The sequence below is a fragment of the Rhinichthys klamathensis genome, unplaced genomic scaffold (assembly GCF_029890125.1).
Source record: "Rhinichthys klamathensis goyatoka isolate OS25496 unplaced genomic scaffold, OSU_Roscu_1.1 h1tg000131l_1, whole genome shotgun sequence".
Classification (NCBI taxonomy): domain Eukaryota; kingdom Metazoa; phylum Chordata; class Actinopteri; order Cypriniformes; family Leuciscidae; genus Rhinichthys; species Rhinichthys klamathensis.
The window spans coordinates 764,603-782,592 of record NW_026606666.1 but is presented as its reverse complement, the minus strand read 5'-3'; the positions used below and the strand labels follow the sequence as shown (position 1 = coordinate 782,592).

General features: G+C 36.8%; 1 protein-coding gene across 1 annotated transcript in view; it reads left to right on the top strand.

Moving 5' to 3' along the window:
- Positions 1–14,306, top strand: part of tmod2 (tropomodulin 2) — a 30,983-nt gene extending 16,677 nt beyond the window's left edge. Inside the window, exons 4-10 of the mRNA XM_056256715.1 lie at positions 6,017–6,139; positions 6,715–6,786; positions 7,345–7,475; positions 8,943–9,050; positions 9,583–9,726; positions 10,953–11,097; positions 14,101–14,306. Of these exons, the coding sequence (XP_056112690.1) occupies positions 6,017–6,139; positions 6,715–6,786; positions 7,345–7,475; positions 8,943–9,050; positions 9,583–9,726; positions 10,953–11,097; positions 14,101–14,132 (755 nt within the window). The 3' untranslated portion in view covers positions 14,133–14,306. The remainder of the gene's footprint in view (positions 1–6,016; positions 6,140–6,714; positions 6,787–7,344; positions 7,476–8,942; positions 9,051–9,582; positions 9,727–10,952; positions 11,098–14,100) is intronic.
- Positions 14,307–17,990: the final 3,684 nt, after the last annotated feature.

Here is a 17,990-nt window from a genome sequence, read left to right as displayed (position 1 = left end):
TTGTTTTGGATGCCTTTATGCTGAGGACTTTATTGCACTCTGATTTAAGAGATTTCTTCTGAGAAACCAGCAGTTTTAAGCAGCCAGTTCACTTATAGGAATGGTTCCAATCCCCCCAAAATGAAAATGATCCCATAATTTACTCGCCCTCAAGCCATCCTAGGTGTGTATGACTATCTAGTGAAACGATGGGTTTGTGTAAGAAAAAATATCAATAAGAATAATATAATTATGGAATCATTGTACTTTTTTTTTTGGTGAACTATTCCTTTAAGATTGTTCTATAGTACTTTCACTTTGGCTCTTGCATCAGATCTGCTCTGTCATTGATCAAAGAAAGATAAAAAAAAAAAAAACATTTAAAGATAGTTTTTAAAAATCCTATTGATCCCAAACTTTTGAACAGTAGATCAAACTACTGTTCAACAGTTTGGGATGGATTTCTTATTTATTTATTTATTTATTTTTATAAATGTCTCATGCATTTCTTGGATAAAAAATGCAGTAAAAACGGTAATATTGTGAAATATCACAATTTAAAATAACATTTCTGTTTTATTATATTTTAAAACGTAATTTATTCTTGTGATGGTAAAGCTAAATTCTCAGCATCATTACTCCAGTCTTCAGTGTCACATGATCCTTCAGAAGTTATTCTAATATGCTGACTTGGTGCTCAAGAAACAGTTCTTATTATTTTCAATGTTGAATATTTTTGTGATACCAGGATACATGATAGAACCATTAATACTTTTTTTTAAAGGTTTTCATGAATAGAAGGTTCAAAAGAACAGCTTCCATTTAAAGTAGAAATTTTTTCTAACATTATAAATCTTTACTCTAACTTTTTAAAATTGATATTCAAAATAAGATGCATCCATGCCAAAAAAAAAAAAATTGTTTCTTTCAGAAAAACAAAAATCTTACTGACAGCAAACTTTTCAATGTGTAGTGTAGGTTAGTCAAATGCAACCTATTGGTTGATGATCAGGGCTTCTTAAAAAAAAAAGAACAAAAAAGAGAGGAGCCCAGATAAAGGTGACCTGGGAATGAGTAAGTAGGTTACTAGAGAAGAGAAGCTGTGCTGCTAATGTTATACTGTGCCTGTGTCACATTGAATAACCAAATCCTGCTTTACAGCATTGACATGAAGAGATCATAACAATACAGGAGAACAGTCTCCATTACTACAGCAGAAGAGAATTTGCTAATTTCAAGCATGAAGCATGTTTTAATTTGTTCTTGTTAAAATAGTTGAGGAGTGATCTAACCTGTCCTGCCTAATTTTGTCCTGCTGTTTTCACTTTTCCCCCCTGTTCCACCCGTACTGTTTTAACTCGTGTTGTTCATTTAAATCACAGAGCCTTGAAGTCATTAACTTTGTGTGTGTGTGTGGGACATATACAATTTAAAAAAAACATTATATATCTGTCATTGGAAATAACTGAATATTATCAAACATGTTATTGTAGTTGACTGTGTGTATGGTAGAAATCCTCTAAACACACACGAAATCATCTGTTAATAGCAAATATAATATACTCTATAATACTCTTTTAGAACACAGCAGTCTATAATTTCCCCAGCAGTGACTCTGCAAATAGTTATTCTCAATCAGTATTCTTTTGTTTTATTTCCTGGCTGGTTCACATGAATATTTTGCACTGATAACATGTGTTTGGAATTCAGCCACACCTCAAACACAAAGCCTGTTCTTGTGTCCAGAGCAGTGAGAAAGGTCTTTGGACCCTCAGCCTGTTCCTGTTAGGAACTCTAGAGAACCAGGGGAAAACTAAACAATAATCCATGCTGTGCCTAACGGCACCCCTCAAAAGTGGTAAAATCGCTGTAACGCACAGCCTGGCTATGCGGAATAAAACAGGAGAATAAGAAAACAAGTATCTTTGAACTGCATGGTGTGTGTTTCCAAACCTCACAGGCCTGAGTGACGTACTGTTGCCGTCCTTTATGAAGGGGAAAGAAACTACGTATGTGGACAGAGTTGATAGTTCTAGTGTATGGCCAGACCAGAGCTGAGGTTGATTCACGTCTTGTGTGTAATGAGAGGTTTCTGAGCTGCCAGCTGCTTTTATGACAGTTGGAAAGATTCTGTCAATGCCTTTTCACTTTTTCAGCGGCCTTGGTTCAGAAAGTTTTTTTTTCTCATTTGTTTTCCCCATAGGGGTCTTAATTCAGTTGTTGTAAACCACAACATTACAAACTTTGATTTGAAGCAGAAAAGTTTTTGAAAATTGGACAAAAAGACAAAGGTACATGTCAGTGTACTTAAATATTTGCATGCATATTTCGCATCATTATGTAGTTTGAGAGCATAGGACTTTACATCATTCACAGTTCTTCATGGGATTGAGTGTGTGCTAAAGTGCTCTTTTGGCTCTACTTACTTGTTGCGGTTCTCTGATTATTGGAGATTTCTCAGCATAATATAATGGGTAATGTAGATTTTTTCTTACCAGGAAGACCTCTATTAAAAAAAAAAATTTGATATAACACGTACTGTCAGCTTCAACAATAGCATAACATCGATTAACAACCTTGTAGGATACTTTTGAGTATAATCCAGACTTAGTTTTAAAGATTTTAGAAAAAAATAAATCCTAAAGGTTTTATTTTTGAATAACTATACCTGGCTCTCGTCATGAACATAGCTGTAGAAGCTGGAATGGCATTAAAGGAAAGAAAGAAGAAAAAAAAACTTGTAGCTCTCTGTAGGTCCCGACAATTTTGCATTATTTTTTTCATGGGGCATGAAAAGAGATGTTTCAGAAATGTTAACGCTGCTCTTTTACATACAATGTAAGGAGATAGTGACCAGGGCCACTAAAAAGTACCATAGAAGCACCTTGAACTTGGTTCAAGCGACTAATGATGACCGATTGTTAACTTTTTGGGGGGAAACTGTTCCTTTAAATGTGTCTCAGAATCAGCATGAGTTGGAATATTCCATATTTGCTTCTAATGGGCTGAGGAGTGGAACCAATTTTGATGGACATTGAAGAATGAATTTCCTGTAGTCTTTATATTCTACTATGTGAAAAGTTTAATTCATATGTGGGGTTTTATTGAAACACTAGCTGAATGCTTTCAGCTTAGCAGAACATCCTCTCTCCCTCTCAGCAGTCACATGTCCTGAATAAAGCCGTAGAGTGTATTTTTCACTGTCCAGAAAGAATGAGCTTGTCACAAGACCAGCATCATATTACCCAAACTCATTATCAGTGACAAAGAGAGTCAGATAGTCTGACTGGAGTTGGGTTGAGGTCAAGCGGGAGTTATCATGATAGGCCTGCTGTACGCCGTCAATATCTGTCGAGTTCATAAATATCAGCCATTTATATAGCTGGACATCATGTCTGACCACTAACCCTCTCTCTCTGCTGTGGTCTTCTGCGGTAGCGATGTAGTCTTTTGGCAATATTCAGTGAAGTAAAGGGTTGTTCACTTTTTTTTTTTTTTTTCATGTTTTTCTCATTTGGCTGAGCTGCAAAGAAATCATTTTCTTTTATGGTAGGAAGAGGAAAGAGGCTGAGTTCTAGTATTGATTAAACTTAAACAAATGTTTAAGTGGAAAATTTTGCTTTGCCGTCACTGGAATAAATTATATTTCAAAGTATATTAAAATAGAAAACGGTTATCTAAAATTAATAATATTTTACACAGTAATACTGTTTTTACTGTACTTTTGCAGCATTGTTGAACATAAGACTTATTTCACAAACATTTAACATCTCACCGAACCGAAACTTTTTGAAATAAGTTAAATCTTAATGTATTTATGTGAATGACATTTAATGCCTGGTTCAGATTACACTATTTTAGCATGATCCGTTTGACGTAGGGTGTCGTGGGGATTCGTAAACGACAACGGGCGTCCGTCGGGACGCAAGATTCGATCGTTTCATCTCGTATAGTATATCATTGTGGGCGACAACCTACGTCGCGTCTGCGATGCTTCACGACAAAGACTAGCATGTTTAATTTTTTTTCGGTCCTCCATGACGGGTTCCGTCAAGAGTGAGCGAGCATATAAGTGTGCGAGTGAATGTGTGCGTGTGAGACGGCACGCGATGACTGGTCGGAAAGCAACGTGTAGTCGGACATGTTTCTTGTCCACGACAAGATTTTAGGAGTCAAAATCGCGTAATCTGACACAGTGACTATCGTAACAGACAAAAAAATCGTGTAATCTGAACCAGGCATAAAAGAGTCTAACTGTTAGAAACAATGCAGGGCTCCAGACTAACTTTTTTTACTAGGAGCGCTGTTGCCCCTGACTGAAAATTTTAGGAGCACAAGCAGAAAATTTAGGGGCACACCTTGAATCAGCTTGCAATTATTCAAATTTCCCCCAAAATAACTGTTACTGACAAATTCTTTAATAATAAAGAGACTTAACGTACAGATATTACGATATGCAGTTTTATTTTAAGTTCACAGGGCTCCAGACTCAAATTTGAGGGCAGCATCACCTCAAATGAGAACTCACACTGAGTTCTACAAAAAGAAAAATCTGGTAGCACAATAAATCACTAAGCTTAATTTAGGGTGTAGATGAAATTAACTTTTGTTATTATCATTCATAATGTCTTAATATTAATTAAAAAACAAAAGGAGAGAAAAAAAAGTATATTAAGGAGTGAACATAGCCAATAAACATCCTACTGTTTACAATGTTGTTGTTTTTTTAAATAAGAGTTATCCAACATCTTAATTTTTAGTTTTAGGACAATCTTTGAAGGATGAACAAAAAATGTGTTGGTCATCACACACATTTAAAAAAAAAAAAAAAAAAAAAAAGCATTTATATATGATATTATAGTTTTGAAGTGCTAGAAAAGATGTGTAGGCTGCGTTTGACTATTTCTGTCATCATATTTATGGTTAGAGTTACTTACTACATTAGCCTAAATCCATGGTGAATGTTGCTGATTTGTGGACTGAAAGCCTTCTATAAGTTTTTCTCCTGGTTTCCACGTCAGCACTGCTTGATCTGATATCTATGGTTTATAACAGAACTCTGCGCCGAATCGGAATGTTTCTCACTGGATCTCGTAGCGATGATGTTATTAATTCTGAGGCGAATTCAATGGATTTCTTCACTGGATCTCCTAGTAACAGTGTCGCGTGAGCGAGATCGGCCCGCGACTGGCAAGTTCGGGTCTTTATTTTACTGTCAATGGTTCGGGGCGCTGCTCCATTGATATACATAAGAAAGGCTATGCGCTGCTCTGTCTATTATTGGTCCGGAATAATTAACGGTCCGTGAAGCATAAATGAGTAGCGTATTTTCGTTCCACTTTCATTTTGTTTGCATTCGCTGCTTGGTAACGAGTCGATAGATCGCTCATTGCTCAGACGCAGCTTATGATATTAGTCTCCGTCTCCTTCCCACAGACACGCGCGCTCTCTATTCTTGTCACACTCACTCATTCCGGATTCATTGACGCGCCCCTTCCACGCTTAACCATGCATTTAACGTGAGGCAAATTTACTGGTTGCACATGTGCGACTGGATGTAAAATTCAGTCGCACACTCTCAAATTTTAGTCGCAAAATGCGACCATTTGGTCGCAGTCTGGAGCCCTGCAATGTCTCAAAATAACATAATACCTTGACATGTCCTGTGACGTGAGATGCTCAACATCTAATGCTGCATTTACACCATGTTGTAATTATGAGATGACAACACCTGAAATTTTACTCGCAACACTAACACCAATATGAATCTGCAGTGGTCACGTGGTACAAGTGGGAGCTCTCAAAAAAGTTCTACGAGGACTTAAACGCTTTTTACAAGTTGCAATCTCGCAATTACAGCATGGCGTGAATGCACCTTAAATCTCCTTTAAATAGCATTTTAAAAATTGTATTAATTGAGAGACTACATGGAATATTTTGCTTAAAAGTCATGAAAAACTTGGTCACAATTTTTCAATTTAATTCAAGAAACAAGCCATGCAATTTACTAATCACTTTTTGTCTTTTTATTCTACAGGAAAAGTATGGATTCCCAAACAGAAACCAATCGAGTTGCTTAAAGAGGAAGTCACGACCCTTGACCCGGAATTGGAAGAGGCACTGTCCAGCGCTACTGACACAGAACTGCATGACCTGGCAGGTAAATGGACTCACAAACAGAGGGATAATGGGAGATCAACATGCGAATGCTAATATCACTAGGATTCGTTTTATTGCTCGAATGAATGAATGAATAGCTCTGTGGTGTCTATTGTTCTAGTGGTTTTCTATCACTCTCTGCAATAAATTTCCTCTGATTCTGTGGGTATGAACGCCCACAATGCATCCATCACAGCTCCAGAATACAACAGCAAACACTCTCTCTCTTTCTATCAACAGCCTCTTTTAGCACGCTGCTTTGAGAGATTGTCTCTGTCTGGTTACCCTCACTGCATGCTTCATTATAAACCCGATAGGCTTTATTCTCTTCATGTGCTGATGAACATGTTTTGGTCAGCTGTGTTGAAAATCAGGAATGTGAAAGTGGTTCCATGCAGTAACATGCATACAAACATGGAAAATAGTGGTGAAATAAGTGTTAGAGCATTTATTTTTAAATGCATTGCAAATTACAATACTTCATACACTGTTATAATATTGTAATCCTATCACGGGCTCTTTCAAGCACTTGTTGTTTGTGTATATTGTATAATAACAGTGTGTTGTGTTGTCTAGCTATTCTTGGAGTGAACACACTGGTGACGAGCACGCAGAGTTATGACGGCACCTGTAAAGACGGTTATAACAGTGAGTTTATTCTATTGTTGATGTATTGTTGATAAGTTGATGTCATCTTTCTACAGATATTATATGTTCTTTTCAATGTCTTATTTCTTTCAGAATATTAATTATGAAATGAGTTTTAAATGCTTTAAGTATATGTGACAGTAGCTGCATTTACATGCAGTGTTAATTACGTTGACGAATAATTTGTCATTTTTTTCACTGACCAAAACGAGACGATAACTAAATAAAAACTAGTTTGTGAAAGGGCTGTGTAAAAATCTATTTATAATAGGATTGATCGCTCAGTTGGACTAAAAAGCCTTCATGTAAACCCCTCAAACGATCCAAATGTTATTTCCATCCAGTTGGAGTGTAATGACATGTAAATGCTTTAATCTGCTATTTTTAAATGTGTAATTGCTATTTAAACCTGATTCAAAAATACCTATGCAAATATGTTCATATAAACAGAACTTTCAGAATCTGGAATTAGATTGGATTCGTTTGGATTGATGAAAATGAGTGCATGCAAACATACCTAGTGATAGCTCATTTGTTGATTTTGTGTTTCTGTCATAGATGTTATTAAAGGAGAAAAGGTAAAGCCAGTTTTCGATGAACCACCAAACCCTACAAACGTGGAGGAAACTCTACAGCGAATAAAGTCCAATGATTCCTCACTGACCGAAGTTAATCTCAACAACATAAAGGTAATAAGAATCAGTTTAGTGCACAGAATAGAGTGGTGCAGGAGGCTTTTGGATTATCGCAAAAAGACAAGCACTGCGATCAACAAAAGTTTATGATACTTGCACGTTTTGTCCATCAAGATAATTTTCACATATGAACACAACTTTAATGAATTTTGAATCCTAAATGCAGCTGCCAGAAGCAAAAAGCTAAAGGTAGGCTATAAACGAACTACACCACGGTCCCACGAATTCAACGTCACCATCACTAAGCTTCCGACAACTCTTTCAGTTTTTATCTAAAAACATTTTCCCACAAAGTTTGAGTTAGAATAGTTTATAAGAGTACAATTATAAGCATAATGAGGCTGTAAAAGCGGCCTGAGTTTACCTGTTCGTCCTGATAGCGTTTAGTCTCCTCGACAGCCTCTGTAGTCCCATTTAGCAACCGCCTTTTTCAAGACACTTAACAGCTTAAAAAAATAACGAGTGGGGCAGTACTCATGTATTTTATGTTGTAGAATAAAATGTGAAAGTGTCCTGAGCTTGCGTTCACCACAGACCTTATTTCAGCCATTTAACCAAAACCCATTTTAAAAACCAATTGATTTTGGGACGATGAAACCGGAAGTGCTAAAATGCTAACTCGCTTCCACGTTTTGGCCTACTAAGTGATGTCATACCTGCACCACTCTATATGTTAAAATGAGGCCCCCTTACACAAAAACCATATGGAATTTAATGGCTAAATAAAATGTGCATTTATATTACCAGGAAAATACTTTAGTCCAAACATCTGATGCCACATTGACAATCTGGGATTTAAAAAAAAGCAATTTAAGATTGGAAATAAAAAAGGCATAAAATACATTTATAAAATATTGATAATTTTGTGCAATGTGCATTATTTCCAGATCACTCATTAAATTGGTAACATTGGTCATGGGACTCATTTGTACAGACGACCTGATTTTCTTGCTTCCACTAAAGGACTGGACATGCTCAAAATATGCTGAGAATACTACAACACTTTTTCACTTAAATTAATCGATAATCTAATTTATGCAAGCATTTATAGTGGTCTCAGAATTTTGGACTCTGTTGTACTTAATTAAATATAAAGCCCATTTGTTTTAGCTGCTTTAAAGTCTTCTAAAATCGTTTAAATATTTTCTATTAAATAACTATGCAATAAACAAACACACAACCCAGAACTAGAATAAATATTCTTAACCGCTCCCAGCCCAACGTTTTTCCTTTTAATGATTAAATTATGGCTTATCAGTTTGGTTATCTCTTTCACTAATGGAAGGAATGTTATTTGGTTATATAAATTTACATATGGCACACATTGACTCCAACCCCCCAAAATGGAGAGTATGTTGTATTTTATGAAGACCATGACGATGAGTTTAGTGACATATAGGTGTCAACATTTAATTGTCAACAACAAACCTGTTTTAATGTTTCCTTTCTCTTTTGTTCCAGAACATTCCAATCCCGACTCTAAAGGAGTTAGCCAAAGCCATGGAGAGGAACACTCATGTGAAGAAGTTCAGTCTGGCTGCCACCAGGAGCAATGACCCTGTTGCCGTGGTTAGGGACATCATTCATTCGCTTGAGATGTTGATGTTCGTGTGTTCTGGGTTGAGATTGGACAAATGCTGCCTTTAGTCATGGACCTTGAAACAGTGCATTGACTCTTCCATGTACAGTCCATCACTGCATGTCTGATGTTGTTTTTCCATCATTGCTGGTGGTTTCCTTCACCAAACAATTAATTGTATATAGGCAGCATTTGTTAAACCTCTGAAAGTTGTGTATAACCAGTTTAGTAAATATACCAGTAAATATATTGAACTCCTAAATAATACATTACAAGGTCAATCCTTGTAACTGTGGTTACTGGTGTTTCAAGTAATTCTTGAATTCAAGTAATTAAAGAAACTCATCTTGAAGTGATGATCGCATTCAATCAAAACATATTTTATGTGTAATATATAAAGACTATCCAGCATGAGCAACAAGAATATGAACCAAGTGATCGAAGACAATTTGCAAGCTAAGATGATCATAGCTTTACAAGAGAACCGCATCTCTTCTATGTGTGTTTCTCTGTTCACTGCAGGCCTTCTCAGACATGCTACGAGAGAATAAGACGCTAAGGAGTTTGAATCTGGAGTCTAATTTCATCACTGGTGCAGGAGTTCAGGCTCTGGTAGAAGCTCTGCGGGACAATGACACGCTCTCAGAGATCAAGATCGACAACCAGGTACCACCACACGGACACAACCACATCCTTTTCTAAAACCAGCAAACTATTTTCTACTCTGCAGACTGGTGCTACCAGTGCAGAGCAACCTGTCACATTCATATACTGTAGAAATCAACTGATCCCAGGTTTGCATCTTTTGGATAGTTTACTGCATCTTCAATGTGGCTCATCTAGTCAACTTTATGGCATACTTTTTTTGATTTGTTTTTTTTTTTTGTTCTGGAAGGGTAAGATTAATACTTTTATTCAGCTAGGATGCATTAACTTGATCAAAAGTGACAGTAAAGACATTTACATTGTTACAAAATATTTCTATTTCAAATAAATGTTGTTCTTTTGAACTTTCTGTTCTAAAGAATCCTGAATTTAAATAAAAGAACATTTCTGAATGATCATGTGACACTAATGGCTGCTAAAAATTCAGCTTTACCATCATAAATTACATTTCAAAATATATTTAAAAGTGATTTTAAATTGCAATAATGATAACACTTTACAAAAAGGTTTAATTTGTTAACATTAGTTAACTACATTAGTTAATATGAACTAACATTAAAAAAAAAAAACTTCCAAAGCATTTATTCATTTAAATGTTTATTTCATTACATTGTTAGAATGAAAAGTTGTATCTGTAAATATAATTTTATGGACCTGAGTGTATTGCTCATTGTTAATTTTAGTTTTCAATGGTTTGGGGTTGAATTTCCAGCAAAAATGGCCACATCATAATAGTATATTCTCTAAACTCAATAAAATGAAAGTACATCAAATGTTAGTAATGATAAAGCAGTAAATTCTTATAATTTTTGTTTGTTTTGGTTTTTGTTCATAGTTCTTGCTTGTAATGTTTCATGGCAGTAATATGTGGGGGGAAATTATATATATATATATATATACACGGTATGCGACCGAATGGATGTGAATTGAGTTTTGACAACAATCTAAGTTATTTTACGAAGAACTGTTTCTGTAGTTACAAAAATAAAACAGGATTTAGTGTTTAGTCGGCCACTGCATAAAAGGGTCTGATTTCAGTTAATTAGTGATGAATATAGTTTGCATCTGTATAGAATTCAGCACTGGGGTGGGTACTACATGTGTTAAAACCTTGCTATTTTCAGCCACTATGCAAAATGAATGCGAACATTAGTCATCGTGAAATGTCTGCGAGTGTGGGCTTACATAAGCACATCTAATAGAATGTGTGTGATGTTGGCTTTCAGCGGCAGCAGCTCGGCACGTCGGCAGAGATGGAGATCGCCAAGATGCTGGAGCAGAATACGAGCGTCGTGAAGTTTGGGTACCAGTTTACCCAGCAGGGTCCCAGATCCCGCGCCGCTGCTGCAATCACAAAAAACAACGACCTGGGTGAGAACACGACCTGTTACACACATATACCACTGATGGACAGATACACTGGGAGGAGGGGCTTGCTATGAGTCATTTGCCATTCTGCAAAGCAATACTGCTTTCTCAGAACTCTGCTCACAAAATCTGCTATTACCATGGTAAAGCCTTGAAGTGGTTCTAAGTCGGAAAACAGTGAGACTTGGTTAAGAAACTTGTTGGTTAAGAACAAGGACTCCAGTTCATTACTGATGCACATCTGTAATTTACTTATTCATCTTTGAAGAAATTAGGACAGAAGTGATTGAAAGCAGACAAGGTGGATTAAAACACCAGGTGTAAACAGGAATGTGTCTCCTTTATCTACTTGTGATCCGATGGACCAAAACACATCTTAATACCAGTGGCCGGTTTCACAAAGATAGACTTTGACTATGGCTTAGATATAGTAGATAGTCAGACTTCAGATAGACATCTAAATCAGACCGTTGCACAAAGCACTTAAGACTCCGACTATCTTAAGTAGGGCTACACTGCAATGCATTCTGGGTAAAATAAGACACTTTTCAAAACTGAAAACGTGGCGGATCGAGTAAGCGCATTCAACCGCTCAGTGCAGTTTACCCCAGCGGAAAATATGTGTTTGTTGGAGGAGTATTACAGTTACAAGGACATTTTACTTGGGAAATTTAGCGGAGAATGTAGTAACAAGAAGAGATGATTAATTTGGACAAAGATTGCTACGACAGTTAACAGCATTAATCCGACCGTTGAGCGGAGCGTTAAAGACGTACAGAAAAGATACAAAAACATGGTCAAGATACCAAAAAAGAAATATTTAAGAGGAAATATCCAAAAACGGGAGGAGGACCCCAAGAGAAACTTGAAGACACTGAAATGGTGATGAATATATGTGGTGGACCGTCGCCTGTGTTTTCTTTCGGCTGTTTGTAATGTAACTGATTGTTACTGCTGGTTGCCAAGGTAACAGAGTCTTAGACCTTAGTTAGCCTGGGGGAAAGGTGTCTAATTGTTTTGGTCTTTATTTTTGTGAAACAGTCTAACTTGCATTAGACTAGTCTATGAGCAAATTTTAGACTTGTCTAACACTATAGACCGGTCTAAAATAGCTTTGTGAAACCGGCCCCAGGTGTAAACGGGTCCAGAAAGTTATCGTCCAATTCAAAATATCGGTCTAACTACTACAAAACTGTAGAATAAGGTCCTTTGAAATGGTATTTTATTCATGGGACTTTCTCTTCCTTTCTCTGTTTCCTGGATGAAGTCTGGATCTGTCTCCTGTTCGCCAGTCTTATAATGATACCACGCACACACAGTGTGCTTTACACGTGCCGTGCGTGAGATGATGTCATGCACCGAGCTCTATTCCAATTAGGTATTATGTGTGAGCGCATGGGTTTGACATTTACCCTTTGGCATGAATGCTAACAGCACATATTGTTAGACGTTATGTGAGGTTTGTTTGACTCACCTGTACATTGTACAGTGTGATAAGGTATCAGATCCTCACTGTTGTGAATTCAGACCTTATATAGATGTGAACTAGGCAACACTGATTAACCAAACACACGATCCACTTCTGTAAATGCATAAGAACACTAATATGCTACAGCTCAGAGCAGTGGTCTTGTGTATGCAGACTGCAGTTATCTGATTTTCAGCATAAAGTCTGGTCCACTTTGCTGCTTATTCTCTCCAAGAACCGCCCACTCAGACAGAACCCTGTTGAAATTAGCATAATGTGCTTCCCGATTGGGACTGAAAATCAAAAAATAATTGTCACAGCTGGTTTATAAACTGTTTTATTTTTGATTTTTTGGGATGAAAAGTACCTTATAAACCGCCGATCGGTCTGATTATAAACGTGTCCTGACTTCCAGACATTGCGTAGCGGTCGGAAATCTAATTGGATCATTTTGACTGCAACATGCATTCGATAAACGGACCGTAGGTGTGCCATCTGTGACTAGATGGGCCGTCGTCCTGAATAAATGGGTGAAAGGTCTTTTCATTTATACTCTAATTACTTCTAATTAGAAAACCTGCAGATTTTACATCAGGGTTCATCAAACTCGGTCCTGGAGGGCCACTGTCCTGCAGAGTTTAGCTCCAACCCTGATCAAACACACCTGAGCAAGCTAATCAAGGTCTTCAGGGTCACTAGAAACTCACAGGTATGTGTGTTTGATCAGGGTTGGAGCTAAACTCTGCAGGACAGTGGCCCTCCAGGACCGAGTTTGAGGAACCCTGTTTTACATGTATATTTACATATGTAGTCTTAAAGGAATAGTTCACCCAAATAAAAAATATCTTTTTTTTTTTTTTTACTCACCATAATGTCGTTCCAAACCTGTATGACTGTAACACAAAAGAAGACATTTTGAGTTTTTTTGTCCATTCAATAGAAGTTAATATGCATCAATACTGTTTGGTTGCAAAAATTCTTCAAAACATGGCATTTGGGTGAGTAAATGAAGTAAAGACTGTTAATACGACTATAAATGCCTTTTAAATTGTTTATTGCATATAATTGTAAATAAACAGATATACATTGAAATTAAATATTGCTTAGCATCCTGTTAGCCAGCTAGCTTATTAAATCTTTATTTCCATTAAACATCTGGAAAGAACATGCCAATACTAAAATGCGAAACAATAAAAAAATGTAACCGCTTTTGCAAAGTAGTGCTAGCGCACTGTAAAAGAGAACGGATAGCAAACCTGCCACAATTTGAATCGACTTTACCATGGATCCTAGTGCAGACCCATTTGTAAAGGGGGACCCGATTGTTCATGACGGCAATTTTTTGGGCTGAATTTGGTAATCTTGTGTAGCTCTGAAACAGGATAAAGGATTGACTAACACACCTTTTGATTTATTAAGCCTCTTAAATGAGCAGATCTCATTAAAGTTTCACGTATCTCACAGCATGTTCTCACGGCATGTTGACAGAGGACTGTGAATGTGTCCGATTACCAACACGTCTCCGTTTTCTCTTTCAGTGCGGCAGAGACGAGTCGAGAGGGATGTGTAGAGCATATTCTCCCCTCTCTCTCTCTCTCTGATCAGACTCTTGTGCCAAACCCTCTGAGGGAGCCGCTTCACCTGAAGAAGGGACACAACTGGATACTTTCCCTCCCTTATGTTAATACTCAATGATATTTTTATGTATTATTATTGTTAATTGTTGTTTGTTTTTATAGCTTTTTTTGTTGTTGGTCCGTTTATTTTTTGCTCATGTAAAACCTTTTCTGCTCTTTTCTTTATAAAAGTTATTTTATGGGTTACGACGGTTACATGCACACAAGTTCTATAGTGATCTCTTCACGGATCGGCTGGATCAGAACCTGTCGCCCACAATCACTCTGAACAAATCTAGACTCAACTGGACTGGATCTGCTGTGTTCCCCGCTAAATGTGAGCTGAATCTAGATTTGTCGAGTCTGGGTTTGGAGCACAGGTTTGAACAGGGCCGCGTTAGCCAATGAGTCGCGCTGATCGTAAGGGACACTCCTTAATAAGTCCTCTATACTCTTGCTGTTAGCTTCACCGTGAGGGGTATAGCGTGGATGTCATTGGGCAGCTTGGTCGTCTTAAAAACACTCTGCTTCCACACTGCACCCTCACACGTTCTGATACGTTCTCCCATCGGTTTTGCTGCCGATCGAGACATTTCGGATGGTAAAATTCACCTCCATTCCCAAGACACACCAGCTGATACCGTGTCTGAAGAATTGCAGTGCTAATTTAAGATCAGCGCCCCATTTTCATCCACTGTCATTGGAGATGGAAAAACTTGTTCTAGATCAGCACTAATGACAACTTTGGGTGTGTAAAATGAAGGTCAAAGGTTTGACCCGTTTCACATATGACTTAACTAGATTTGTAAGAGGATTCTTTTCACCAAGCAATGCACTAAGGGATATTTTCTTCTTTTATTTCTGCACAAGTAAGCATTTATGTTCTGTAGTTGTCGATTATAGATTTAGATGAGAATATCTTTCCTGTAGATAAATCTGAAATGGCTTCTCTAATACCATGCCAAAGACTAACACCTAAATACTCTCATTTTCAGGACTCTAGCTGAGGTCAGACGGGAAATCTGAGTTTGGATTTCGTTTTCGAGTTTATTAAAGCAATAGTTCACTCTAAAAAGCAAAATCTGTCATTGTTTTCTTGCACCGATTTGTTTCAAACCCGTATGCTGTTGATCATTTTTTTATGCAGTTCATGGTAATAAAAACCACCATAAATGTAGTTAAGTAATGGATACATATGATAGTTTTGTGTCTGATACAAACCTATTGTCATATTCCCCTTCAATGTAGATGTCATATCAAGGTTGCATGTCGATGACATCAAAAATCATTGCTTCACCGTATAGCTTGGAATGTAGCTCACTATAGTCACTACAAACTTTGTATGGAAAAGAGCTGCATGAAGATCCTTCAAAAGTTCTCTTTTTTGTGTTCCACGGGGGGAAAAAGCAACAACCGGATATGGGTTTGGAACAACATGAGCGCGAGTAAATGACAAAATGCTCAGTTTGGGGTGGATTATGCATTTAGTTTATGTAAACTCTGCATCTAGAATAATTTTTTTGAAGCACATGGTCTGTGCTGAGGAGGAAATTAGGGAACTAGTTAAATGAGAGCGAGAGGGATGAGAAAAGGTTTCATCTTAAATGGCAACCAATTCTGGGAGCATTTAGTTGTCCCGGTGCAGCCAGAGCCCCGAAACATATACACACACATGCACGTTTGTGATCGCATGCATGTTTGCAATGTAAAGCAAAGCTTTATCTTTTCACTAATCGAAATAACAGTGTAAAAATACTGCGTTAACCTTTATACTGCTTGCCATGTTTTGTGAGCTTGTACTTCTTACAAGGTTCATTGATTGTGGTATATGTTGTAAAGCACAGATGCTTTGGCAGGATTTTGTGGAATGTGGTGAATGGACCTTTAGTGCAAAAGTATGGCATCTCATACTGAGCTTGGCTGGTATGGATTATATAGCTGGATTACACAGGGGAACATGTTTTTTTTTTTTTTTTATGCAAAAGCTATAGGACCAAGTTTGAAGTTTTCCTTTTCTCAACATTGAGGTTGTGTTTTATTGTTTTGTACTGTTCTGTTTTGTAAGAGCCTTGTGTATCAATGGACTTTGAGTTTGTTTGTCCGTTATTTTTCTTTTTGAACAAATGCTGAATTGTGTGTATGAAATTGTAGGGTTTTTTCAGGTTAGATTTCATGGTTTATTCCATCATTGTTTGATTATGGGTTAAAGGTTCATTATTTTTGCTAAAAGCTTATGCTTGTAAGGAGGAGCTCTGCTGTCTTACCATGAGTTTATTTGAAATCTCCATCTCAAATCCTCTTCAAATATAAAGATATGCATATAAATATCATGTATCGTAAATGCCTCTTATATTGCCGCAATTTTGTATGTTGATACTACATGTCTGGATTTCAGAAGAGCAAATCTTATGTAATGTTAATAATAACACATCTCTGTAAAGTATCAGATGTCCTCAATAAAATGTATGTTTTTACAGATTTGTCTGTTCATTATCTTTTTCTAATCCTGCTGTGAGTTCCAAAGAGTTGACAATTGATTGTGAAACGCGTTCATCTCACCAGTTTAATGATTAGTTTATATATATGATATATAATCTAGCAAGAGCAAGGTTTAATATAAGCTTTTTATTTATTTATAAAATATCAACTTGGAAAAATGATCTATTAATTGCCAATTAGTACGTAGTCTATTTAAAGTGTAATTGACATTTATCCCAGTTCTGCAACTTAATGAATATCTGTAATGACTACCTGAGAGATGCTACTGTCTGTTCAATAAGGATTAGTGAAACTGGAAAAGATTTGGAATATTTAATAGCAATAAAAATAAATGGCCTACAGTACTTATCTGAGTTTCACTGGTAGCTATTAAATACTCGTATTTATTATAAGATACTCATTCATTACTATTGCAGTGGTGGCAGCTGGAATATATGGTACTGATTTTATCAATATTCAAAATAACGAGACAAATGGCTAATTGATAGATAATAGGGACTTCAGTATGCATGTAGTGTTTCCCAAATGGGTTCGTGAGTTTATGAAAAGCTAATTATTAAATCATTACAAATGTCACATTAAAATATATTATTTAAAAAATAAAAACTATAAAAAAAATAAACCAATTGAGATGTCCTTCAAGATGGCTGAGCTCGATTGGTTTCCGGGTCATAGGATGGAGGACGGAGGAGCGAGGAGACGAGGAGGGATATTGAGAAGCACCCGAAGTGTGCCATTTGGGACAGGGCCACTGACGTTGGTCTCAAGTTCGGTGTCTGTTCCCGCCCTGGTTGTAAGCCAAAACGTGATTGGTTGTAGCGAGAACGTGCTACGATTGGTCAGCTCAATGTGGCCGTTATCTGATTGGCTGGAGGAAACGGTGGGTGGAGTCACTTATTTGTGGATTTATCTGCACGTCGACGCCTAGAAGTGTTTCAAAATCCACAAATGCGTGAGGGCGGGGATTTACAAATGCACAGGAACCGATTCCCAAATGCGTGAGGGGGTTTAGGTTTACAAATGCACAAAAAACGGTTCACAAATAAATAACAGGCAGAGTTGTGTTTGTGGTAAAAAAAAAAAAAACATTTGTAAATATATTTTTTTATTTGCAAATCTCATTCTACTTATTTGTGAGTTTTATAATTATTTGTGAAACTCTTTACATTTATTTGTGGATCTTAATCTATTTATTTGTGAATTTGATATATTTTTGTGAATCTCTTTACATTTATTAGTGGATCATAATCTATTTATTTGGAATATTGCAACAATTCTACCCCCATACATGCTCACACAGTACATGATGCATA